This window comes from Hirundo rustica, chromosome 1, assembly GCF_015227805.2.
Source record: "Hirundo rustica isolate bHirRus1 chromosome 1, bHirRus1.pri.v3, whole genome shotgun sequence".
In the NCBI taxonomy this organism is placed as follows: Eukaryota; Metazoa; Chordata; class Aves; order Passeriformes; family Hirundinidae; genus Hirundo; species Hirundo rustica.
The window spans coordinates 131,505,800-131,531,478 of record NC_053450.1 but is presented as its reverse complement, the minus strand read 5'-3'; the positions used below and the strand labels follow the sequence as shown (position 1 = coordinate 131,531,478).

At 41.9% G+C, this 25,679-nt stretch overlaps 1 protein-coding gene and 1 long non-coding RNA gene across 5 annotated transcripts; one reads left to right on the top strand and one right to left on the bottom strand.

The window, feature by feature from the left end:
• Window positions 1–8,150: 8,150 nt before the first annotated feature.
• On the bottom strand, window positions 8,151–18,266 carry PDK4 (pyruvate dehydrogenase kinase 4). Its single transcript, XM_040054192.2, has 11 exons — window positions 18,099–18,266; window positions 17,114–17,255; window positions 16,002–16,073; window positions 15,244–15,428; window positions 14,721–14,810; window positions 14,112–14,189; window positions 13,398–13,474; window positions 12,807–12,905; window positions 12,400–12,510; window positions 11,601–11,714; window positions 8,151–10,654 (listed from the first exon to the last, which is right to left on the bottom strand). Exons 1-11 carry the CDS (start codon window positions 18,244–18,246, stop codon window positions 10,511–10,513), a joined length of 1,260 nt encoding a protein of 419 aa, XP_039910126.1. The 5' UTR covers window positions 18,247–18,266; the 3' UTR covers window positions 8,151–10,510.
• On the top strand, window positions 17,704–24,196 carry LOC120748170 (uncharacterized). 4 transcript variants are annotated; one of them, XR_005699333.2, is made up of 5 exons: window positions 17,704–17,767; window positions 19,866–20,077; window positions 21,084–21,292; window positions 21,383–21,456; window positions 22,802–24,196. It is a non-coding gene; the product is annotated as an uncharacterized LOC120748170 (long non-coding RNA). The 4 variants fall into 4 exon arrangements; XR_005699342.1 differs by lacking the exon at window positions 17,704–17,767 and adding an exon at window positions 18,634–18,842; XR_005699331.1 differs by lacking the exon at window positions 17,704–17,767 and adding an exon at window positions 18,634–19,118 and having other exon boundaries at window positions 19,866–20,056.
• Window positions 24,197–25,679: the final 1,483 nt, after the last annotated feature.

The window sequence follows — 25,679 nt, the reverse complement described above, 5'->3', positions numbered from 1 at the left end:
TTCATCTGCCAGCATAGCAGGAGGTTTCTACCTCCTGTAGAGGTTTCTGTAATCAGAAACATGGCAGACTTCTTGTTCTGCCAGCTTTCCATGAAATCCTCCAGTGGTGTGGAAGGAAATACAAAGCAGTCACCTTGGCTTCTAATGACACCAGGATGTTCCAAAGATCTGAAGTCTATCAGCAAAGCCTCTGTTCACAAAGCCATTTTTCTCTGACAGCTTCTTTTTGCACTGCTGGAGCAGTGGTTGCACCCTTCCCCTGAGACCGCTCAGCCCAGTGGATGGAAACGGGCAGAGGTGGCAGGGAGCAGCGCAGGGGAGGGGTAGGAGCTCAGTCTAGCCACATGGTGTGGGGGGAAGAACTGGGAGGGAAAGGGGAACAGTGGCATTAGAATTAGAACTGATACTGTCGATTTTCACATGGTGAGTACTGGATGTCTCAATAAACCTGAGAGAGTTGCCATGTAGATTTGGAGGCGAAGTTCGACAGCAAATATGAAAAGCAAAAAAAGAAATCTAATGTTAACTGAGAGGATTAAACATTGTTTATTTAACAACACAAATCTGCATTTTGAGGGCTGGGAAGTGTGACTGGTGATACTGGAAGCTGACATTGTTATGAACACGAGACTCCGTTTGGCCGCAATGTTCCTGCGTGCTCTTGCCCCGAAGGCGTGCCCAAAGGTCTGTTCCTGGTACCAAGGACTCACAAGGCACCAGTGTGGGCTGCAGCCTCTCTGTGCAGAGCAGCTTTCCACTGCAGTGACTGCAAGTTCAGGGCAAACCCAAACATTTTCTCCCACACTTCAGGGAGCCTTAACAATGGGCGAACAGATGCATGAACAGCCCCATCCCAGGCAGACAGGATGGGGGGGCGTCAGCAAGCCTGGATGGGGGCATCCGAGACACCCTGACACAGCTGTGGAGAGCTGAATGCTGGAGGTCTCCATAACCCAGCTCTCTCCTGCTTTAATTTCCAGCTGATGGAAACTCCACCAAGTACTTGACATGCTGTGCTGCAGTTGTCATGGTCCCCTCTTGCAGGGCACCCCACACAGCAGCTCCGTGCTTTAGAGATGTACTTGAGTTAGGCACTTGGTGTCCCTTTAAACCTTCCACAGGGCTTCCACGTCCTGTCTGTGGAACATCAAGGAGGAAGACTCCTGTTTCAGCCGACCAGGACATACTATCTCCTGTTGCCTGGGCGTGCTGTGAGCGTGGAAGGGTTTGATATCAAATGGCACTGAGTTCTGCCCAGTTGCTGGAACTCGCTGGAGCACAGGGAGAGCTGCCCTTTCTGACACGGAGCAGGGAGAGGGGCAGAGAGGCAGCCCTGCCTGCCCTTCACACTCAGGTGACCTGGGTGCGTTGGTGAGATGGTGGGTAAGTGACCCTGGGCAGGCAGGAGCCAAATGCAGGCAGCACCTGAAACACACTTAAGTGTGGGCTGGCTTGGACTTTGACACAGCTCCTTCCAGCAGGCTGGAAAGAGAGAGAGAGCAGTGGCATGACCAATCTGGGCGGTTCTTGCTGACTCGATATAAACATGTTTTGAAGCTCCAGTGCAGCCAGTAGGGAACACACTGTCCCCGTGGGTTCCCTGCCCCTGGCTCAGGAGGCTGCCAGACCAGCAGCCGGAGGCACCACTTCTTCCCAAGGCATCCAGTCCTGGCTGGAGCAGGCGCAGTGGGATATGCAGCCAGGGTTTGTCCTCATAAGAAGATGAAAAAGAGAAAATAAAAGGATGGAAAGCTGTAAGCAGAACAAAAGATCCAGCAGCTAGCAGCAGGCAGTAGCCATGTATTTCCTGAAGGGTATTTTTAAGGTTTATAATTGTTCACTTCTTATTTACAGTGCTGTTTTGTGTCCTTTTATCTAGCACTAGCTACCAGTCTGCCCTCTGCTTAAACCAAGCTATTCATGTCCAGGTGTCTGGAGCTCCACTATGGGAGGCAAGCTTTGCTTTTTTTAGGTGCCCAGCCCCAAACAGCTGGAATACTCTTCCAGGTGTATTGAAGCAGGCCTTCACATTGTTTGGAGTTTGGACACTCTTAATCCTTCTTTTTAAAAAAGCCTCAGCTTTGTGAAATGAGCACAGGCTGTGGCTAGTCACTGTTGTGTGCCATTAAAGAGTTCTGTCCCTCTCTCCCCAGGCATGGGCAAAACCCTTTTATCTCACTGGGGCTCTTGGTGGCCAGGGATGCAAGGACAAACTGTCCACTTTGTGGAACAGGGACACACTTATACCTCAGACAAAATAGTGTCTCTGCACTCAGACTTCTGCAGCGTGTACTGGGGCTTTTGGTCTCACCTGGCTTAAACAGAAAGGCTGAGAGCTGACTCCCTCTGCTCAGGGGTGTTTGGATCTCAAGATTCTCCAGTATAAGGGCTGTACTGCCTTAAGCAAGGAGCATGAGCTGAAGCAAGAGCTGTCAGCCAATTCAGTGCATTTAAATTGGCCATATGTGATACACGCATTTCTGTTCAACGTATCTTGAAGGTCTAAATGTCAGTCATATAATTTTCTTCCTCTCCTAGCTATGGCTCTTGATTTTAAATTCATCCTGACCAATAAGTGCCATCTTGCAGATTTCACGGCAGGTAACAGAGTGAGAACAAACTCTTGTCTGGCCTTGCACTCTGAAGGACTTAAAAGTTACTTTGTTTGCTGTTTTCTAGAGACCTTTAGGGGTGTATATGTCTCTTCCACAGATCAGCAGCTCAAACCATTTTGGCTTTGTCCACCATTCACTGATGTCAACAGGAAACTTGCCACAGACTTCAGTGGCCATGGTGTGAAGTCTAAAGGTGAATTATTCCTACTTGAATATCTATCATATTGCTTAATATATTGATCCCACGCTATATTACACTCTTCTATAGAATGGAAAAGAGTTAGCTTATGTTAGAAACATCACAGAGAAGAACACAGAGTTCCATCAGCAGCTCTCAGACATGCTTATAGACAACCCATTGATCCATCATCTATATTCTGTATTCCCTACTCACACACTATTAAAATAAGATCAACTGAATAACTGCTCCTAAATCTATTATTAAAAGAATACTTCCATAAGTGAAAGTTTACTGTAATTTACACCAATATGCCATTATTCTCCTAGAAATGTTTACATAATTTAGAACCCCCAAACTTTCCAGTGTAAATATACTTTAAAGAAATGCTGAAAAGCCTTTAGTTTACTCTTTCATTGTCACAAGCTTAGTTGGAATCTTCTTCTGCTCTTATGAAAAGAAACTACCCTCTTCTGAAACAGCCCCCTGATAAGGGTAGACCTTTTCCCTCCAAAACTCCCATTTCCTAAGGCAGTGGATATGTTTATTCCTGGGAAGAATTTGGAGGATCCCCTCATCTTCTCTGCTCTGTTTGACTACGATAGTTCAGATTTAAAGTCAAGACACATCCTTTCCCTTAAGGTCAATTCTCAGAGGTGTGGAATATCATTCTGCTACAAAGGAAAAGAGCAATCTGTTGGAGAATGATGGTAACCTCTCTTCTGGAAGGCCGGAGTACTGTAATATAATTTTCAAGGTCTGTCTGCATCAATTTATGGAATTCAGTGAATAATTTTGCTATTGTTTCAGCTGTTCTTACATGGATATTGCCCTTCAAAAGACAGAAGCCTGAGAATAGGCAGAAGGTCTTTTTTTTTTTTTTTTTCCCCTTGAAGTGAACTGACCATCTAGCGGCCTTGAAAAATCATCAAAAGCTTTTTGGAAGTGTGACGTGTCTCCAAAGGATTGTTCCCATCCCTTGGCTACAGAAGATAAGTTCAGAGCATGCAGAGCCAGGCATCAGTAGCAGGAGTAGGAAGAACACAGGGACAAGAGGGAAAGGCCATGGAGGAGAAGCACATGAACGAATTTGTACCAGCAGAAGATTTCTGGGCATCTCCATTAATATATGAATAATGAAAACTTCAGGTGTCCCTGACCAGAGCTTGAAAATGAAGCTTTCTTCATTGGGTATTTATGTAAAACCTGAGGCTGATTAGAAGCAAGGGAAAGTTGTGAGATCAGAAGATTCTATAACAGGCACTAACTAAGCAGAAACAAGAGCTTCTGTCAACACAAACATAGTTTTATGCCTGAGCAAACAGCTTCCTGTGGTCTGTGAGGCAATGACACAAACCTGGTAACTCCGAGAGTGGTCCAGACCATCGGATCCACCCCTGTGTGAAGGTTGAATTCCACCTGTAATGCCCTTTGTAAGCAGGGGTGGGACTCTGGGTCACCAATAGCCTTTGCAATGCTTGTTACTAACTCTGCTGCAAGCCACTGTGATTGGAGGAGATGACAAGCAGCCCTGGAAGGTATTCAAACCTGTTTTCCAGTTAATTTGTTAAAAATCAACCCAGAGTGTTGTGGGCAGTAAAGCTGTTAGGAAGAGAAAACCACTCTAAAGAATAAACACTACAAAAAAGAGCTTTCAGTGAACCTGATTTCTCTGTATGCCTCATGGCATTTTACAATCAGCATCAGCTACAGTTAGCGCCTAAGCTCAGTAAAAGCTCTGCTCAGCAATTGGTATTTGGCTGTCCCAGGAGCAGTGAGCATGGCTCAGAGCTGCCTGGCAGCACTGCTGCCCTGTGGGGTGCAGAGTGATGAGCCTCATGCTGTCTCCTGCAATCGTGTGGTCCTAGGTGCTAGGACCAGTCTCAAACTCCGAGAGATCAGCAGTGTCAGTGATCAGAGGCAGCTCCAGGCTGGCAGTGTGTGCCAGCAGCCAGCTCATCTGCAATGATCCCAAGGCATTTGCTGCAGAATAAATATTGTCTGGGATTTTCCATTATACACCCACCCTGGCCGGCAATGACACAGCAGCAATATAATTTTGAGCTCTGTATTTCCAGTTTCCCACAACCACACAGAACTAGTAAGAGACTTGAGCCATTTACCTAAACATTCACTGGTACTTTAGAAGGCCAGAATTGTCCACACAAGGTATTTGCACGGGATTGGCAGGCATGACGAAGGACTTGGAGAAGACCTCTGTCTTCTAGAGTGACAGATAAGAGAGAGGGAGCGTGCTCCAGCCTTCCTCATACAACTGGGTGCTTGTTTGTAGGTAACTGAATGACCTGGGGGACAGCTCAAACTGAAGCCATCTAAACACAGGTGCCTAGAGGTGTCTGGGGTCCCATTACAGTCAGCTGAACTCTGCCACTGGAGACAGGATCACTATTCAGGCACCAGGAGTAGGTGTCTGTTTCAGAAGAAGCTTTCTGGAGTTTTCTGGATATGGCACTGGTCGTGAGAGGCAGCTGAGATATCCAACTCACACCTCAGCACGCACAGGCAGAGATGTGTACACAGCGTCACGATAAGGTGTTGTACTTGGTGTGCCGAATCCCATGCCAAGGTTCTCAGCTTACAGGCCCAGTCCAGTGATGTGACAGCGTACAGAAAGCCCAACCTAAAACAGCAATGAAAACAGGTGTTGTTTTTTTGGTTTTGTTTTTTTTTGTCATTTTGTGTTGGGGTTTTTGTTGGGGGCGGGGGCTGTTTGTTTGTTTGTTTGTTTGTTTGTTTTTACTTGATTTTCTTATTTGAGCCTTGTAGACAGGGCTATATTTTTAATTGGACATGACTCCCAGGAAGGCAGTGAGAGTCATTCCTCAAGGCTGTGCCCCTCACACAGCAGGAAATCACACAGATGCTTTCCTTTCCTTCCTGTTCCTGTTAGGAGCTGCAAAGCAAGAGTGACACAGGGGAATTGTGCTGATTCTGTGTGGGCCAGTTTGTTGCACCCTGCTTTGATTTTCTTTCATAGCTGCAGAAGGAATATTGAGGAGAGTTGATGAGGAGCAGCTCCTGATACCCCATACATATTTTTCTGTTTGTATAAAAATCTTACATTATTAAGAGCCCTCAGGATATTCTGAAGACCCAGGACTGTGTTCCAGCGACTTGCTTTGCCACCCAACATTCGTGATTGCAGGGCAGAGTTAAGACTGCCTGTGGCTATTTCTGTCCTTTCTTCCCCGTGAGGTGAGTGGAGAGAAGCAGGACTGACTGAAGCTGCCTACCAACTTGTCCTTTCTCTTTGCTGACTGGGAGGAGTAGCAGCGTCTAGCCAGGTACTGACACAGTCATTCTGTCTTGAATGCGTACAACATGGATGTGCAAAGCCACCCTAGGGCCTGTAACACGGGGTCAGGACACAGGCATTTAAAATTGTGCTGTCAGTTCTTGGGAAATACAAACCCAAAGATGTCAATGCAGAAGTGTGCCCCTTATTCACTATCCCCACCCCCAAAAATTAGCTGAGCGTAGGCATTATAAACTGCCATGTTCTTCTACCTCCCATTTGCCAAAACTGCTGAAGAACTTAAGGGCAGAAAATTCTTTGGTGTTATACCTGAACCTCTGAAGTCATCACTGCTGCCATAAGGAGGGAAAAAACCCAACTATTCTCCCAGTTGAGTAGTGTTTTTTATCACAAGTAGCCAAACTTGTTTTGTAATAATTCTTTGGGAAGGACATTATTGCACATAAAGGGCAAAGTCTGGAGGGTTTAAAAACTTGGTTAAGTGATAGGGAAATTATGATAATGAACAACTGTGTATCAAGGCTCCAGGGAGACTAACCTGGACATGTGCCCAAGGCACCAGTAACACTAACCAGTAATCAGTGTACACTTTTTAGCTAATGATCTGGAAGAGAAAGCACAGGCTGCTTTGGCGTGGTTTCTGTTGACATCAGGAACCTGGCTGTGTCAGGTCCTGATCAGGGGGCAAAGGGCAAAAGTGCGACACCTGCTTATCTCCTGTGAAACCAGAACAGTCTTCAGCTGCGGGTAAATGTGCTGATGTCAGAGCCCCCCTCGATATGCCAGCAGCAAGCCAGCCCCACACCGTGACCGGGAGCTGGTGCATGGCCTCTCTTACCCACTGGGCTTGAGCAAGGGAAGAAAAAACCCCACATTTTGCCTTCTAGCTTGCAGGAGCCTGGCTGGGACTGATGGTCTGTGCACAGTGTGCTGCAGAGAGACCTGGGTGTGCCACAGCCGTGTACTCAACAGGGGGCTGCACAGACTGCAGCTTGGGTCCATCCTGCTGCACTTGGGCATCCCTGCTCCCGAGCCTGCCATGGGCAAGGTATAGAATGCATGCATGTGTATTTCTGCTGCGAAAAACCTGACAGGAAATATACAAGTCCTGTCTATAGACCACAGCACAGTAAAAAACGATGGGAAAACACAATGGGTGTTTTTGTTGTTGGCTTCTTTTTGTTTGCTGTTGTAGTTTATTGAAGTCCTTGGTGTACTTTAGTTCTGGCTTGTTTCTCCCAACACACCTGGCACACTGGTACACGTCAGAGTGGTAATTTCTGGAATTGCAAAATGCAAAAATGGGATGCCATGTAATCTGTTTCCCTGGCTTACAAGTAAAAACCCTTAAGAAGGTGAAACCCTCATTGTTAAGGAGCATAAACTCAGTATACAAGACTGTCACTTTTAGACTTGCTGCCAGACACCTGGAGTCAGGCTGGTTTTCACCCTTCCTCTTTCAGGTAAAGTATCTACATATATTTTTACATTTACTTGATCTTCTTAAAATTAAGAGAGGTGCAGGATGGCCCTAGGCCAACACGAGTCTGCTAAAGCACCAGCTGTACAGGACTGTTGGATCATGACACTGTCTGATGACTACCATTTTCTTACACACCATCTATGAAAAGCCAGCTGTCCTATTGCTTCAGAGCTAAAAGACAGCCATCCCTTTAGTCTGTGAGAAAACTTTTTGTTAGATATAAACCCAATGATGTTAGATATAAACCCAATGATGAATTTAAAGAATTTTCATATTCTTTAAAATTGAACAAAAAACAACTGTTTTACAGCACAGAACACACACTGATGGAAGATTCCCAAGTCTCATTTCGAAATGAATACCATCCTAATTAAAAAGAGTAAGGAGATGGGTAAGGTGATATGCTGATTTTAGGTACAATGTAAATTCTCACCCAATGCAACATTAATTATAAGCAGATCATTCTTCCACTGTTTCTCCCCCCTGCTGTACCTGATGTGGCATAAGTGTTGTTTTTCTCAACTCCATTTGATAAGACTTAAAATAAAAGGCCCTTGATTGCACCAGACTTCTTAAAAAAACCAAAAGATACAGACAACCATTTAAAAGATTTTATTATAAAACTATTTCAACATCTACATTCAAGTAAAAGACTTAAAACTACAGCTCTGCTTTCAGAACAAGAAGTCAGTGAATGCTGGAAAAGGTGCTGTATTATCTAGGTAGATAGTCGTAATTTGTAATACTACACAGATTCCATGTGTGTTCCTTGAGTGCTACATAACCTCTGCCTACATCATCAGTGTTCCACAGCTTTGCTCTGCAAGCAGCATCACAAACATTTTTGCAGCACCCATGTGCCTCAGCAGCTTTGAAACAGAAATTACAAACTGGAGCAGCTGCAGCTGTGTTACAGATGTACCATCAGATCATAACTCAGGTTCAAGCATTACTGGATGCAGACAGAAAGGTATAAATTGTGTTTACTTGACAATAATGACTAGGTAGGTATGTGTTTGTAACCTTATATTCAATTCAAAAAATCAACAAATACTCAATTACTTTATGACAGTGAAAGCAGTTTTTTACACCTGTATATTCTAGACAAAGGTATTTCCTTTTTATTAGCCATTTCATTCACTGAGCTGAGATCAGATGCATGATCTGGTGACTTCTGGTGACTGCAGCTTATTCACCAGGATAAAAACAGCCTTGATGCAGTGCTAAAGTCATCATGCTCAGCAGTTATCATTAATACATCTAAAATTAGTTTTTAAAACAAATGAAGCATATCAAAATAATATTTTGTTTTCAATGAGAAATATAGGACTTCAAGAACACAAAGGTAGTTTCCTATTAAAAACCATTTTAGATTCGTAGTGGAATATGGAGTAATTTTCTGTCCAACAAATAGAAAACCCTAATAGAAAACTGTCATACCTCACGAGAAGGATGCTTTATGGTATTTGCAACTTCTTGCAAAGGATCACATAAACAGAAGATAATATGATAATTAGTAAAAAAAAATTCAAGTAATATTCTACAGCCCTGATGAACTTTTGACTGGCCAGCTTGGCAACATCCAATAGTTTAGCATCTGTGAAGTTTACCTTGCTCACAAAAGTGAAAACACACAAAGAAGATGGGCAAGGAAGAAGCTTACTGAGAATGGAATATTTTCTGAACAACTCTCTCCCTCTGGCACTGTTCCTGTGGGAATTCCCCCTATTTTTCTGTTCATAAAAGTTTTCAGTGCTGTCTATATTTTGAAACATTTCATAAACCTTTTCCACTGCAATGAACAGTTCTTAGAATAAATTTTTACAGTTCCAACACCACTCCTGAACACCTTTCCAACAGGCCTTCGGTGCTCACCCGGAGCTTTCAGGGTATAGATTCCCTATGTGTGTCTTTCAGCTGATGTGGTCCAATACAAATCTGAAAACGTCAATTGGTGGATCTGGTTTAGTGTATTGGGCCACTAACCTAACAGCACAACAGAAACAAACCACAAGACTGTGTTTTAAACATGCTGCTTTTCACAACGTGCTTATGCAATGCATATCACCAAAACTTTTCTGTTCAACTTACATGTCTGACTTCAGTTCTTGGAAAATCCTAACTGACTTGGCACACATTCTCCAGAATACAGGGACGTAGGCTAGATGTACCCTAACGTTAGAGCTGTTACAACCAAATAGCTTTCCATTTCTTTACAGTAGCTTTTAGAAATATCCTGATATTCTTCTTCATTACCTTATGCATAGAAGCCCTACTTGGCTGATTTCCCATGAACAGTTTAACATAAAATATCTAGCAAATGTGATCCACAGAGAAAGGCATCACATAAGAATTATTCCTGGAATAGCTTTTTCTTAAAAAATGGGACTTCCTTATATATGGCAAACACATTGTCCCTGCCTCCAAGGGCTCCCTCTCTTCCAGCCAGGCTGTACCTGAATGCTATTCGTATCTTGCTACAAGCCTGCCACGTTAAGTGAATCTTTTCCAAATGTTATAAATACAACTTTAAAGTACGGATGTTATCTATCTACCTGAGAAGTTCTGTAATAAGATAAACCGCTGACAACTATTCTAACAGAAAAATATGCATCAGCATAACTCGTTTATCAGTCAGTATTCAGAATTCAAGCATTAAACAGGATTTAAAAATTGCACACCTCTACCACATCAAGTCTTTGATCATAGTAAAAAAATAGCTTGATTTTCCTCTATACACAGCTCTTCTTAAAAGACGTATGTGCTTCTATTTTCCTCATCCTCAAGTCCACAGCAAAGTTTCAGATTCAGTGCATACAGCCTAGGTTTATGATACTATTATCTTCTTTTTCCTCTGCTAGTCCTGAAACTTGCTTGTTTGAAGGTAGATGAATACTTCTAAACGCTGCTCTTGAAGCCAGCTTGATTCCCTGGGATGTCTTGATACCAGCTTCTCTTCAGGAAGCTGCACTCTGCTTTGCCATATTCTTTGGGTCTTTACTTGGGACACACCAGTCATCTGCCTCTGAGGTAGCCTGGTAATGCTTGGAAGCTGATTTGTTAAAAACTGGGAGTTTTTCTATTGATTCTGTTGATAAGGCCTAAAAGTCAAGAACAAACAGGTTACTATCACTCAATAACGTCACTTAGCAAAAATTCATTCATCGTGCTTAAAATGTTAAGCTAGTAACACTACAAAAAGAAGTTATTCATGCAAATGTTTCTACAACAGATGTGGTATTTTATGTGCTTCGGTATCTGTGATTGCTTTGGGTAATTTGGTAGGACAAACGCACTAATATCAATCCTATTTATGGATTTTTAACAGGCCTTAAGCACGACCCTCTAACATGCTTTCAAGATAGTCCAGGAATGCATGGAAAAGGACTTTGATTTGCAAATTTCAGTGAAAATTCCAGCGAAAATTTTTCAATAGAAATGTTACATTTATGTAGCTGAACTGCAGAACTCTTCCTTTCATACTTCTGCTCTGATTGTGCTTCAGTGTTTTCAGTTTAGCAAGAGAAATTCAAAGCAAGTTTTTCCCATGATTAGGCACAGAAAGTAGAAAATAACATGTAGCGCCATTTGCAGGTTTCTTAAAGAAACAGCAGTGCAAGTTTATGCCCAGAGTTCAAAATTACTGGTATCTGAATCCCACAGAGGATTAACAGCAGACGTTAACAGCACCTTGACTCCTTAAGGATTTCCTTTATATGGAGTTTCTGGTTTTCAGAGTAAACAAACCAGATCTGTTGCTCACACTTTTACTTTGCTCTCTTCAAGTACTTTGCAGTCCATGAACAAGTAGATAACATGCTAACATAATCTGAAAACCAACAGGGCTCTCACCAGTAGTTGTTCAAGTAGGCTAATTAAAGCCAAGTTACTTTTTTGATACCAGTTAAAAACCAGTTACTAAATCTGTCATTTCTCAAGAAAAACAAGAGCTACTATGAGCAGAGAATCTGTTTAAAATGGTATCAAGTAGTTATCCCACTGCATTAATGGTAGTAATCTTTTATTTAACTAAATTTAAATACATACCTTCAAGTAGATGATAGCATCCGTTCCATAACCACATATGGAGTAAAGATTTAGATCTCCTTGAAAATATTTAGCATACAGACGAGAAATGGGCAAGCCATACCCAAAGCCAGCCTAAAAATAAAGTACAATATAAAATTAATTATTTTTTTTACTAGTTCTAATGGCTTAAAGTTAAATAGCTGGAAAGTCTTCAGAGATTTTTAAGCTGCTAAAAAATCCTTTGCATTTCCTCATCTCTTAGAAGAAAATGTAAATCTCTAATCAGTTTCATAGAGAATGCTGAAGCTGACCATTAAAAACTCAAAATCACAAGAAAAAAGATCTCCATGGGAAAGAGAGGGTCTATATATACGTCCCACCTTTGCATATTAAATGTCAGTATTTTTCCCTCCCTTGTTATTGCTAGTACATCTTGATTAGTAAAAGGAGCTTCCTACTGGGAGATAAACATAATAATCTAAAAGACTGTTCCAGTTGTTCTTGCCTCCAGAAAGACCTCATGATCTACAGTAAATTTGAGGACTGATTGGAGGTTGAAGACAAAGTAAATGAGTGTCATTGGAATGCAGGAAGAAAAAAAAAAAAAAGAGGGGATTAGATTCAGGTTAGAATGTTCTTCTTTGTTTATGCCTTTAAAAGCATTTTTTTGTCCACTAATCTAAATAATAAAATTCTGTTTCAGAAAGTGTGAATTCATACTTGTGGGCAAAGCAGCAGGATGGACACAGTGCTTCATTATTAACCCACCAACACTTACAACAACCTAATTGCAACATGAGCATTGAAAGTATCTTACAAGAGGAGTATTTCGACCATCATCCACATTTGGCCTTGGTGCAGTGGAATACATGTAGCTAAACAGCTGCTCAATTTTCCTCACTGGAACACCACCTCCTCGGTCTGAGATCTGATTTAAGAGAGAATGAAGTTAACAACAAGCATGCACTAAGAATGGTATTTAAAATGCTGTTATTTGAACACACCTTTCCAACAGTCATAAATGCAAACATTTGTTTTGTAGCACGTTGTTTTTCATTGAGATAACTATGCTATGTGGAGGCTCATATCATCAAGAGAATGCTCTCGTGCTCATGCATAGTGTCTGCGAACCATTCTCACAGGCCAGATCTTTTAATAGAACCAGCTAAGCATGTATAATAACAAAGATTATATTAAGTCCATTGTAGTAGGCCAATAAAATACCTTGATTGCCAGGTCTTCTTTCCCTAGAACAACTGTCACTTCAATTGGAGAAAGGGTAGGACTGTTTTCTTGGAATTCAACAGTTGCTCTCATTGAATTCTACGGAAAAGAAGGTTACCATGGTCAGAGACTGTTGAATCCATGCACATCAAACCATACCCCTTTAACATAGAGGAAATATTATCCTCTATTCCTATCAGTGCCTGGTTTCCAAGGGACACTCAGCATTTTGGCATAGTGGGAGCCAAAGAGGTCTCACATCTAAAAGCGTCTAAGCATAGCCAAGACTCTTCTGAGTGAAAGATTACAATGTTCTTGCCCAACATTAACTCAGGCACTGTAAATTAAATAACTCCCTTAAAGTCAACAGGTTTCTGAAGAAGAGCAAAGTTCAGCAGTTGCTAAAAGCTGCCATATTTCAGTACGTCATGTTGGCAGCACTGAAGTTCAGCTGCACACACTATTCCTAAATACACTGCCCACTCCACAGAAAAGGCAGTAGGGCGAATCTGCAGATATAAACTCTGAAAGCAGAGGGTTACTGGTGGTCACAACCCCACATCCCACTTCGCTCGGTTTATACTAACATACCTTAAATAGCTCAAAAAGCATGTGAAAAAGATGAGATGGAACATAAACAATGCTAATTGGTTGTCCTGGAGCTTTTCCTAGAGGAAAGGAAAAATAAAAAACACTTACAAGGGTGATAGCATTTTTCTATATGTTTTCCAAATTTTACAATGAGCAAGTTGTCAAAACAAATAAAAAAATAAATCAGATTCATTTTTGGTTTTCCCTCCCCTTCGAAACTGGCAAACAGCTTTATGCATTCATAACAGCATTTAGATTGCAATTGCCATTTGTTTAGTGAGTTTCTTTTCAAATAAACAAAAAAAATGAAGGATTTATTCCCCTTTATAGATAAAGGATTTCAAACATTAAGTAGACTGCTGTCATCAGACGCATGCAGGCAAGCTCAGACCAGACCCAGCATTTCAGTCAGCAGCCCCAGTTCATCATTCCAGATATGGAGGTCCTCTCTAGCAGCTTATCGTAATACTTTAAATACTTTGTCTGACTTTTCTCAAATTTATAAATGGTACCTCAAAAATGTTGTGTTTAAGATGCACCAACATTTGAGCTCTAACCTGGAAGGTTAAATGAGGTGCCTGTAGTAGAAAATTCAGAGGAACTAGCCCAACTAGAACTAGATCAACTGGTATGTTCACTAAGGCTATAGAATTGGGAGCCTTTTGATTCAGTAAAAGAAGCAGTTTGGCTTCCAATAGGAAGCTCTCATCTTACCATTCACTTGAGTAAGTTTCAGTTCTGGAGATGTTAAGTAATACTGGTCACATAACATCTTGGAACTTTCATAAGCATCTGAAATAATTAATTAAATAAATGATGTAAAATATAATATCAAGCAATATAAAAATTCATTCTAATGCATGGCAGAATACAGCTTTTACCCACGTTAACTGCTAAGGCATTAGACAGTCTAAGACATAGCCAAGGGAACGTGTCTCAAGGGAATGATAACAGTGTGTGCACTAAAATTTGAGAACAATGGGCAATTACAGGAGCATGAGAAAATCTTTGTACAGTTTGAAAACTGTATGGAACTGATGCATTTGTTATCTACCAGTAGATAAGACCAATCTCAACACCTCAGACAACTTCAATTCCTACCTCATCTGTCACTTGCTAGGACTTACTCCAACATAGTTTTTTACTGCTACTTTGTATTTTAAATTCTGTCCTCTAAAAGCTCATGCTTTGATAACTACTTTCAGCTCTTTCAATTAAAGCCAGTCAGCATCCCCTAAAACAGAAGTCAATTTCCCAAACTGCTTGCAATCAGATATAGACACTGATCAGGAAGAGAAACGCTAAAGCTCTGAGAATACTCACCATTCACTACTTCAACAACATCACAGCAAGGATCAATACTTCCAATGTGCCTTGGGTGCCCTGAGCCAGATTTATCATCAAAAAGAAGAGCTGTTTGACAGGAGAACAATACAACACTTAATCTCAAATACTGTGTTATTAAAAAAAGCCTCAAAATTCAGACTAATACAGTGTGATTCAAACATATAATCACATAAAATACTGAATGCTGTTTATGCCTTCTGTGAGTTAAAATGCCATCAACAGTCAGCAAACTATGTTGGCCCTTCTGTAGCTCACATCTAAAGGTTTTTCAGACATAAAAATGATATCACTACATATTCCACCAAAGAGTTATTTCAATTATTCTGTAGTCTAGAAAACAAGTTTTCCCATTACTTTCTTAAGTGATAGATTGAGTTTCTAACTTTTCAGTGTCACACAAAATCATGTGAAGCAGTTCTCCAGCAGTTTTAAGCAGTGCTTACATTAGTATGTTACCCACTAGGATGAAGTTTTTACTCAGGTAAAAATTTCTACTTACTGTGTTGGTTCATTAGCATCCGGGTGGAAATACGGCTCATGTAAAAACGATCCAAAAAATACTGGATGTTTTGATTGGTGACAGGATCTATTTTAAAAGTGTCTTTGTATTCGATTACTCCTTGTGCCATTGTAGGAACCACATCATGATGTCTGTTTCGGACTCTAATTAGAGTATCTATAAAGCTAGGTTGAAAAGAGAACTTTTTAGAACATTATTCTCAGACTACATAGAAGCAAGTTTTGTATAATGTAATTATCTAATCTAGCACCAGCACAGATAAGTGCTTAACAGCCTTAATACTAAAATACAGTGTGGTTTTTTTACTCTTTCAAAAGTGTTTCCTCATTGACCTAACACAGAAGTATTTGGAATTTTTAAAACAAAAGGTATAATGAGCCATATCAAATTCACCACCTGTTTACTTATATTTATTTGAGCAGAGGAAAATGTAAGGAAAGGAAAAAGATCCTAAGCTGACATCTTGGAAACATGCAGTTATATGACTTCACAGATAATTTTTCTATATTCCTCTATCATGACAGTTCAAGGGGCAATATGACCTTGAAATTAGACTGCAACAGGTCATATTTATTTGCAATACTGCTAAGCATGAGATTTTAGCCAGCTTGTTCTGAGTTCAGCTCTTCCTGCTAGATTATCAAATTCAGCTCATCACAGCTGTCAGTCTAAAGTGAATATATTGTGCAAAGCAGAATGTGAACTATAAAGTTCGAAGAAAAAACTGAAAAGCTTACTCAGATAAGACTTTTTGGTCATCTGGGCTTTTCTGATTGAACTCAATCAACTCCTTTAAGCTTTGGATGTACCTATTCAAAAAGAACACAAGAAATATATGCTATTAATTTGAGTTTTATTAATCTAGCAATATGAAAAATACTTTGTCTTGTGCACATCGTTAATTCTAACAGGTCATCTAGGAGTTTTAAGTATCTCTGAAATATCCAAGCTACAACCAACAATGGAATGACAGATGGACACTTCTTGACAGCCTGAACTCCAGAAGTTATAAGTCTTTTCTTGTGCCTGCCACCAGAGAGGAATCTAAACCCTCATTTAAGGTATGTAGGATCCCCTAATAATTCCTGAGAAGAGATATTTCAAAAGAAGATCCAAATGACAATGCCAATGAAGAAGCGACTTAAGCAGATTTTTTCCAAATCTGATCAGCTTTGGCAGAAGCTAAGCAGCTGAGCCTCTTGCACTAACATCTGACAGCCTTGACGTATACAGCAAAGGCACAACACTTTGCTATATTAAGAAAAGTTTCTAGATCTTACTCTAATACTTCTGCTCTTTATGTCAGCCATCCTGGCAAATGCTGCAACTGTGCCAGTAAGCACGGTTAAATCAGATTCAACCACTGTGCCAACTGCAGAGATTATGTTAATTGAATTTCAAACACTCGCTGCACAGGTCAAGGCAATATACTTTGGAATAGAAGCTCTGTTAGTAATTCCATCAGTGAGAGTTCAAAACAAGTACACGGCCAGCTTTCCCATTTTGTATGGGTCGCAAAGTCTGTAATGCTGTGTGGAAACAAGACATTTTCTTTTCTTCCTTCTTAAAGAAGAAGGTTTGCTCTATTAGTTATTTCAAACTGCTAGCTCCCTGCCCCCCCACCCCCCTCCCCCCCAATAATTAAAGATAACAATATAACCATATTGGTTTTCAATTTAATTTTAGTATGCTAGCAAAGGACAGCCTGTAACAGCTTGCAGCTCAGATTTGATGAAGGAACTGCATTTCTACTGTATTTTGTTATTCTTTCTACTATTCAAAAAAGTCTGTAACAATGTTCTCAAAGGTGTGTTACTTTGCATGCTGAATTCAAACAGTTCATACTTACCAGCTTTTTACTAATTTTACTGATGGAGTGTCTAGTAATTTATCAGGAAGAAGATCAATTTCTTTCAGGATGTTTGCAAACCTCACAGGAAGCTCTTGTCGCAAAAACGCGAAAGAAGTTCTCTCACATCCATTAGTCGAGCCTATGAATAAATCCAAAATAAAGTTTTTGTTTGAGGAAGTTTCAAGATGCAAATACAGACTTCTGACTTTCCGTAAACTTCAGGACTCTACTTCTCTGCAATCATGACGCTTTTACTGGCCAGCTCACAGAGGCGTTAGGTGTTATATATTCGCGCTGAACGCTGTTTACAGGACAGTAAGACACAGCGTGCTCCTGGACGGAATATTTGTACGGTTCCCATTTAGACGTGATACTTAATTGCAATTCCCTAAGAAGCACTCCGGCTTCTGTAAACAACAGGTTGTTGGGGGTGACGTCTGGCAGTATCATGTGCGCACAGCCGCCAGAGCTGCCAAGGCGATAACGGATCCGGGAACAGCGCGTTCGCTCCGCCGGATGGCTCCTCCCGACTCCGTGTGCGCGGAGCACGAACACGCCCCGCAGCCCATGTCCCTCTCAGTGCCCGCACCCTACGAACGCCGACGAGACTGTGTTGGAGCGCGTCTTCAGCTCCGATGGCGGCACTCTCAGGTCTCCAGCCCCTGGCAGCTAGCCGGGGGTAACTGCGGCCAGGGGTGCCCACTCGAGGCGACCTCCCCGCCGCCGCCACCAGCTCGGGGTCGGCAGATTCCCAGCGGGGCGGGGGATACCCGGCGCTAGGCGGCCGAGCCGGGGAGCGGCAGCGATTCAGGGCTGGCCGAGCGCGGACCCCTCCGGGCGGGGATCGCCGCGTCCCGCAGAGCGCCGCGCCCGCACCCCGTCCCGCGGCAGCCCCCGGGCTCGCCCCTCCTCGGGGAAACGAGCCTCCGAGCCCCGGGCTTCTCCCCAGCCCCGACCTCCCCCCGCTCCTCCCGACTCTCACCGAAGTCCAGCAACTGCTTGATGGAGAGCGGGGAGGGGGAGAAGCGAGAAAACTGCTCCACCTCCTGCGGCAACCGGCCGCTGCCGCTGCCGGCGCTGGCGCCTGCCAGTGGGGCGGCGCTGCGGAGGGCGATGCGGGCGGCCTTCATCGCTGCCGGGGCGGCGGGTGCGCGGCTCGTAAGCGCTCGGCGAGCGGGCGGTCCCACGGCTCCGGGACTGTCGCCGTCCCCTCGCCTGTGGCGGGGCCTTCACGTGGCGCCTCTATTTACAATCGCGGGGGGGCGAGGCTCGGGCGGGCCGCGCCCCCGCCGGGCGCCTCGTGACGGCGCTGGCAGCGCTCCCCGGGCCCGCCGCGGGCGCCTGGCCAGCGGCACGGGCAGCGCCAGGGCGCACGGAGCGCCGGGTGCCGCTGCCGCGCCGCCCGCGGTGACCTTGTGCACCGGGCAGGGGCCGGGCGGGGCTGGCAGGGTGGCGGTGCCCGGCTGCGGGGGCGCCGTGCTGCTCCCGCCCCTCACGGGCTGCGGGGGGGTCCGGCCGTGCCCGGGCTGTGCGCGGGCACCCAGTGGGCCCCGCGGCCCGGCGAGAGGGGCGCGATGGTGTCCGGGGCAGTTGTGTGTTTGCACTCCTCCGGGCGGTGCTGGCGGTGCTCCTTCTGGCGGGGTCGCTCCAGGGTCGGCGCAGAGGCTGCGTGGAAGGCAGAGGGGGCAAAATCAGCTGGCAACCCGAGGGTTCAGGCTGTCGACATGTAGGTCATGGCTGTGACCTGGTTAATAGTGGCCAAATACCCGAGGACAGCTGTGCTGGTGACGCACTGGCCCCAGATCAGCATGTGGCCTTTATTTACTGTCACTAGAGCTGACCTAAGAAGGGGCTGACACAGTGCTCTCAGGGACAGCTCATCTCCCAGGGTCACAGTCGCTCTGGGAAAAGCCCCCTCACCTTTCCCCTTTGCTGGAGAAGGAGCTTGGATCTCCAGCGCTGCCTGGCCTTTTCCCAATATGCCAAGCCCACTTCACTGAAGGTGGGGTTTGCATCATGCATCGAGGAATGGAATTAATGTCAGCAGTGGGCTTTCTGGCAACCCAAAATTTGGTCTGTAACAGCAGGAGCATGTGGCTGTAAAATAATGCAAAATAATTGTGCCCTAATATTTGTGTACGACTTCCCCAGTCCAATTTTATATGCTTATATTTACACACGCAAACATGTAAATTTTTTCAAGGGAAGGAAGATCAAATTTCTCACAAGAAATCTGTGCATTTAGTTTAATAGATAGAGGAAAATAATTTAGCTTGTCATTAGACTGTTTTTTTAACTTTATCTCATTTTTGTCTTCCTAGTCTATCTGTTATCCCTACTCATGGTGCTACTCCCACTGTACTTTATGTTTTATTATTTTATTGCTCCCTGGGTTTTTTGTTGGTTTTTGTTTGTGTTTTTTTTGTTTGTTGGTGTTTTTTTGGTTTTGTTTGTTTTTTTTTTCTTTTCTTTTCTTTTCTTTTCTTTTCTTTTCTTTTCTTTTCTTTTCTTTTCTTTTCTTTTCTTTTCTTTTCTTTTCTTTTCTTTTCTTTTCATTGGGAGAGTCTTACTGTAATTTTTCCATGAGATATAGTCTGGTTTACCACAGTGATTGAATGTTGGCGTATGAAATGTGAAATGAAGCAAAATGTAGACATCGGATAGCAGCAAATGTAACAACTTTGATTTTCTCTGTCCTTGCCAGAAGTTAAACATTTAAGAATTTGGGATTTGCTTTTGACTCTTTCAGCTTGGTTTGCCTGCAAGTTGCAGATGAGTCACAGAAGTGAAAATATCACACAAATTTGTTAAACCATGAAGCGTGCAGGATAGCTTTTGTTTTGTTCCACTTTCATCCTGAAGCCACTGATCAGTGACAAGAAGGAACCTTAGAATTAACCCTTTGCAATAAAATCTGGATCAGGAAGTCCTCTGCAGCAGGTAGTTATTGCAGTTTCTAACGTAAGTATTTCTATTCTTACAAGACACTTCATTTAATCTGTTGGTATGCTGAGCCTGCTTAATATAAGTAACTTGAATATCCTTTGTGGGCAGTCTGAATAGGGAAAGAGTCTACTAAAAACAATTTCTGTTGTTTGCATTAATTTTCTTTACAGCAGCTTGTTCCTTATTCTTTTCCTGGTAGTTATATGCAGTAAGGTATGGAGAAATATCTTACATATTCAGTTTAGCTGTGAACAAAGGTAAAATTGTAGTTGCAGGAAATACAGGAAGCGTGTTACCTTCCCCATTTGTTAAAAGGACAAGGCTCCTGTAACTCAAAATGTGGGTGTTTTTCAAATCAAAGCAAACTTCTAAAAGAGTTTTACACATCAGCAGCACAACAACTGAGGTTTTTTTTTTTTTTACTCAGATGAGCTTCTAAAAGAAGTGCCTCTTTAATTCAGATTTGCTTCTTGCTCTTTGTATGATGGTTATATGTTACAGGAAGTTCCGAACAACATTAATTTCTATTATTGCATATATAAACTATACATCTGTGAAGTAATTGTTATGGATGTCCTGAATGTTGAGCAAGATAGCTAAGTTTTAGGCACAAATGTAACAATTTATGATGATTCATCATCAGCCAACCTGCAGGTGAACTAGGCTGTGAAAATTGTAACCACTCCATATAATGCCTCCATCTATCCTATCTTTAGCAGTGTTCTCACTTTATTTCCTCTTCAAACCACTATTTCACCCTTCTTCTGAAACATACAACAGTTTTAAGTGCAGGTGTCAGAGAAGATGGTGAAGGACAGTGCCAAATTCTGAACTGCAGTATTCATCAGAGGGGGTCTCATTTCTGCAGATTAGATATTTTAACTTTCCTCTTCTGAGCTGTCCTGGGGCAAGTTTTGAAAAGGCAGTAACAGTACTTGCAGTTGCTTGGTCACAGTAATGTTTTGCTGACTATGCTTAAGAAAACTGAGCTGCGTTAACATTCTGCTTTTTTCCACAACAGATGGGTCCAGAAGAGTGGAATGAATGAAGCCTGAATTCCTGTCCATTTGTCTCCTAATAGCTCTTCGTTGCAATCAGCTGTCTCTCGCTTCATGTTTCTTATGTCCTCACCCCTGCAGGAGACACAACGTGCTGTGCTTAGGTCAGAGCTGTGTTCCTGGCCAGCCAGCATGTGTAATATCTCACCATGTTGCTGACATCTAACAGAAGGTATCATGATTGCTTTTGCCCTACCTTTTTCTCTGTGGAGACAAAAATGTGGAGACAAAAATGTAAGGCTCTTTTTCCTAACCCAACAAGTGCTGGAGACCCAATAGGATGCCCTGGGATGAGTGTCCTCTCCTGACCAGCCACAACATGTGGGATGACTACTGGTGAGGTTGTTGCTCTCTAGTAGAATGAGTCTGGTTGAGTTTCCCCTCCCTTTTATCCCATGTGGAGCAAGATTCTAATCTCTCATCCCTAAACCACCTACCTGCTAGCTTGTACAGAGTTTTTAGGGAGTTGATTGTCTATTCAAATTTGGTTAAAATGTTTAGGAGGGATGGTTTGGCAAACAGGTGGACAGGCAACATCATCAAAGTTTTTTCTCTTATGAAACCAGACTAACATTTTCTGCTAGGGACAGAGGCAATTTCTAACTCAGCTTTTGTAAGAAAGGGTAAATGCTAACCTAGGATGAGCAGTAAGTCTGGGTGGAAATTAATGGTAGCACTAGGAAGTTCTGAATGTAAGTGGAAGGAGTAGTCTGGTGACAAGTGCATTAGTCATATTCACAGCACTGCGTGAAATTTCCAGCAGTACCAAGGGCAAATCGCTGGCCTTCTGTCTGCAGATGGATCTGCATTTATGGAATTGGATTGATACTTTAGCCTACTTATACATTTGTTTTCTAAATATTTATGTGGTCCTTTACATGGGAAAAAAAGGACAGAAATAGCGTTATAAACAAGGGTCATATCTTCCCATTCTCATCTTTCTGTCATCTGACGCTGCTGCCGCAGGAGCTGTTGAGCTGCTGGAGACTCCCAGAGGCTCCTGGTACAGCCAAACAGCCAAAGTAGGTGAAAGGTTATGGAGGAGCACACAAACAAGCTGGCGTGCCTCTTCAGTAGTTCAGTGAGGGAAAGGTTCTGCAGCTGCTCCAGCACTTACACCATCTCCTGCGGCTGCTCATAACTTGCAAAAGTCAAGAGTACAGTAGCTGGATCATTTTACAGATGGAGCTGTGTCTGGTCAGCAGCCTGCTTGGAGCTGTAAACATGGCAACTCAGCAGCCCTGAGACACCCTTTTTTCTTATTCCCTGCCTTTGTTACCCATGTCTGAAATTATCTGTTAACTCCTTTAAAATCATGGAAAATGAGACTGGATTGCTGGTTTCAAAATTGCTTTTCCAAAAAATAGCTAGAGTCTTGTATGAGATTAACTATGGATGTTTAAACCGGGAGTGTAGAGATAGCCAAGCAAAAAAACTGTTTTGGAGTATAGCTGTACCATTCAGGAAATAAAGCCAGGACTCAAACTGTGATAAAAGTAGAACTCAAAAGTGTTTATCTTGAAATGCTTGTCAAAATTCAGGAGGCTGCTTACTAAGTAGGGGAGTAGTAGTCTTCAGCCAAGTACACCATTGCAGAGAAAATAAAGGTAAACTTTCAGGGTGGGCTGGCAGTGATCTAATGAAGTACATGGCTAGACTCAAAAATAATGTCCTTTTCCAGCCTCAGCTGACTACTGCAGCAGTTCTTGTGGAAGAGCATGTGGCATCCTCCATGCGAACTGCAGATGCAGAGGAAAATAAAGAGGAAAGGTATCAGGACTGCTGCCACTGTGCCATGGCTGCCTTTACTGTGAACAGTCCTGCTCTGGAGAAGATCATCTGGGAAAAAGTGGACACCTTGTGAAAAGTCAGGGAAAAAGTTAATGTTACCAAAAGAATACATCTTTTAAGGCTGAAATATGTTTCATCTGAACTGTTACATTTTTCCGTAGGAATATGGAAACTAGGTTAGTGGAACAGGACATTTCAAATTAAAAGTTTTGGATTAAACCTTTTAGGGAACACCACCCCAAGAAGGAGTTCTAGCTTCACCTGTAACCTTTACATGGGCCAGGGGCTTTGAACTGGTACACATACTGCTTTTGTTTTCCACAGCAGATCACCAGGTGAAGAGGAGATGTTTTTTGCTAAGTTTTCTATCAGGTGTGCTTGATACTGTTGACTATTGATACTGTTGATATTGTAGCAGGACAATTGCTAAAGTGGATGTGGTGGCTTGAGTTTCTGCTCCAAACTGGAGCCTGAAACTGTTACTCCAGGTTATGTTGTCTGAGGTTGATCTTAGAAAGCATTCCCAGTTGTTCCCTGTCAGCATTTCCTCCGTCAGATTTGAAAGTGTTTGTTTTCTTTTAGTGTCCATATCATATGAACTTGAATGAGAAGTTTAGTCTAGGAAGTAGTAAGCCAAGACATCATCTAGCAAAGGGCTCTCTATGGCATTACCTGGCCACTCTTTCAAAAGGCTCACGGTACCTCTGGAGTGCAGCTTCTCAGTACTTTGGATTACCCAAGGGAAGTTTGGTTTTTTTTTCACAGCATCCTGATTCTTATCGCTGAAGTGTGAATTCAGATACTAATCGGTTGTTCTCATAAAGACTGAGTTTCCATAACATACTCTACAGGAGTTGTCTACACAGAAGGTCTATGGAGTTTTCTTATTTGATGAAATGTGTAGCCACAGGCTAAGGTGTGATAACTGCAATTAAATATGAAAATGTCGCTTGTGTATTAATATTCCTGATAAAGAGCCAGTACAATAAAAAAAAATGTTGCACTGCACAATTAAAATGCTTTGCCTTTGGGTTCGAGTAAATGCAAAATATTTTTGTTCCATGACTAACAGGTAATGGGTAAACTGCCAATGCAACATTGCTGGAACATTAACAACAGTTTAGACAAGGGAACTCTCCTTCTCTCCATTTATTGTGGAAAAATCTTGTGGTATATTAGACAAAATCCACAGTTTTTCTATGTAGCATTAAGTGGGGTTTTTTGTTGGGTTTTTTTGTTTGTTTTGTTTTGTTTTGTTTTTTGTTTGTTTGGTTGGTTGGTTAGTTGGGTTTTTTTGTTACTGTAATTCTTTTAAAATTATTTATTACTCTATCCACTTTGGTATTTTCAAATTCAATTTTCAATGTAGTGTTTATTTAATAGTCACTGAAATAAAAACCAAAATCATCAGAATTATGGTGGTACTTGATTTCCAAGATTTCTGTGTACCTAAAGTTATATAAAAACCCCACACTATTTTAATATTTCTTTGTTTCATTTAATGAAATTACACCAATATTCTAAATTTACTGTGGTGGTTAAATTTATAAGCAGGCATTAATGAACATACATTTAATTTCATTTCTATATGGGAAAAGACCCCTAGATATCAAAAAATACTGAAGGAAGAAAGTACTGAAAATATTTACCTATTTAAAAGTTAAAAATACAAGTCTTGATTCCCTATTATCTGAGGCATAATATCTGGGTACAAATAATCAGCAATAAGTTTGCAGGTATTGGTTTTAAAAAGCTACATTTGAAAGAAAATATTTTAGCATACTCACATTAGGAGGATACAGTCTATGAAACAGAGATGAGAAATATTTTGGTCTGTTGTGAGACCAATTGAATTACAAATTTTGTTTGAAAAAAGAAATATTAACAAGACATATTTTCACTGCCAGCTTCACTAAAATGTGTAAGATGTCCATTCACACTGTATAAGAGGCAGTATCATTTCTTCTTACACACTCACACAACTACTGTTGAAGAGAGAATTGTTAAGCCATCCATTTTGTGGATACTTATTATGAATACATATTTAAGTAAAGTTGAATATTTGGGTGTTTCCTCATTCCCAGAAAAAAAAATACAAGCTTCTTATTCTCTGGTTCAACAGTACTGGAGAAATGTTTTGAGATTTTAATATTCAGATCAAGAAATAAATCCAAGGTAAACAACCTTGAAGATACTCTAGACAAGAGAAAACTTGGTAATTACTGCATGGGCCCTTGCTAGCTTTCAGCAGGTGCTGAGAGGGATGGCAGTGCTGGGTTAGGTGTTGGAGAACCAGTTTTCCTTTTGTTTTTTGTTCCAGATATATGACATGGAATCCTGAAAACCGGTTCTTTATTTGCAACTCCCTGTATGCTGAAGCTTAGGAAAGAAAGATAAGAATCTTATCAAAGAAGCAATGTGGGATTTGATTGGAGTAAGATACTGAAATGGATATTGCATGGGAGTGTTGCCATGCTGAAGTAAACAAGTGTATCTGCTTATTTTTATTGGTATTTTGGGCTTACAGCATGTATATCAAATGATGTACATGCTTATCACCTCCCATGTATGGAAACAGTTTTTAATTCCAAGCATTTCAGTTCAAAGAAGTCAAATCAAATCAATGCCAAGAATCCTAGTTAGGATGTAATTTTTGCTGAAAATTACCTGCTTCAAGGCCTTGGAGAAAAAACAAACAAACAAACAAAAAAACAACAAAAAAAAACACAGCCATTTAGTAAAACAGAACAAAAAAAGACATTTCTATC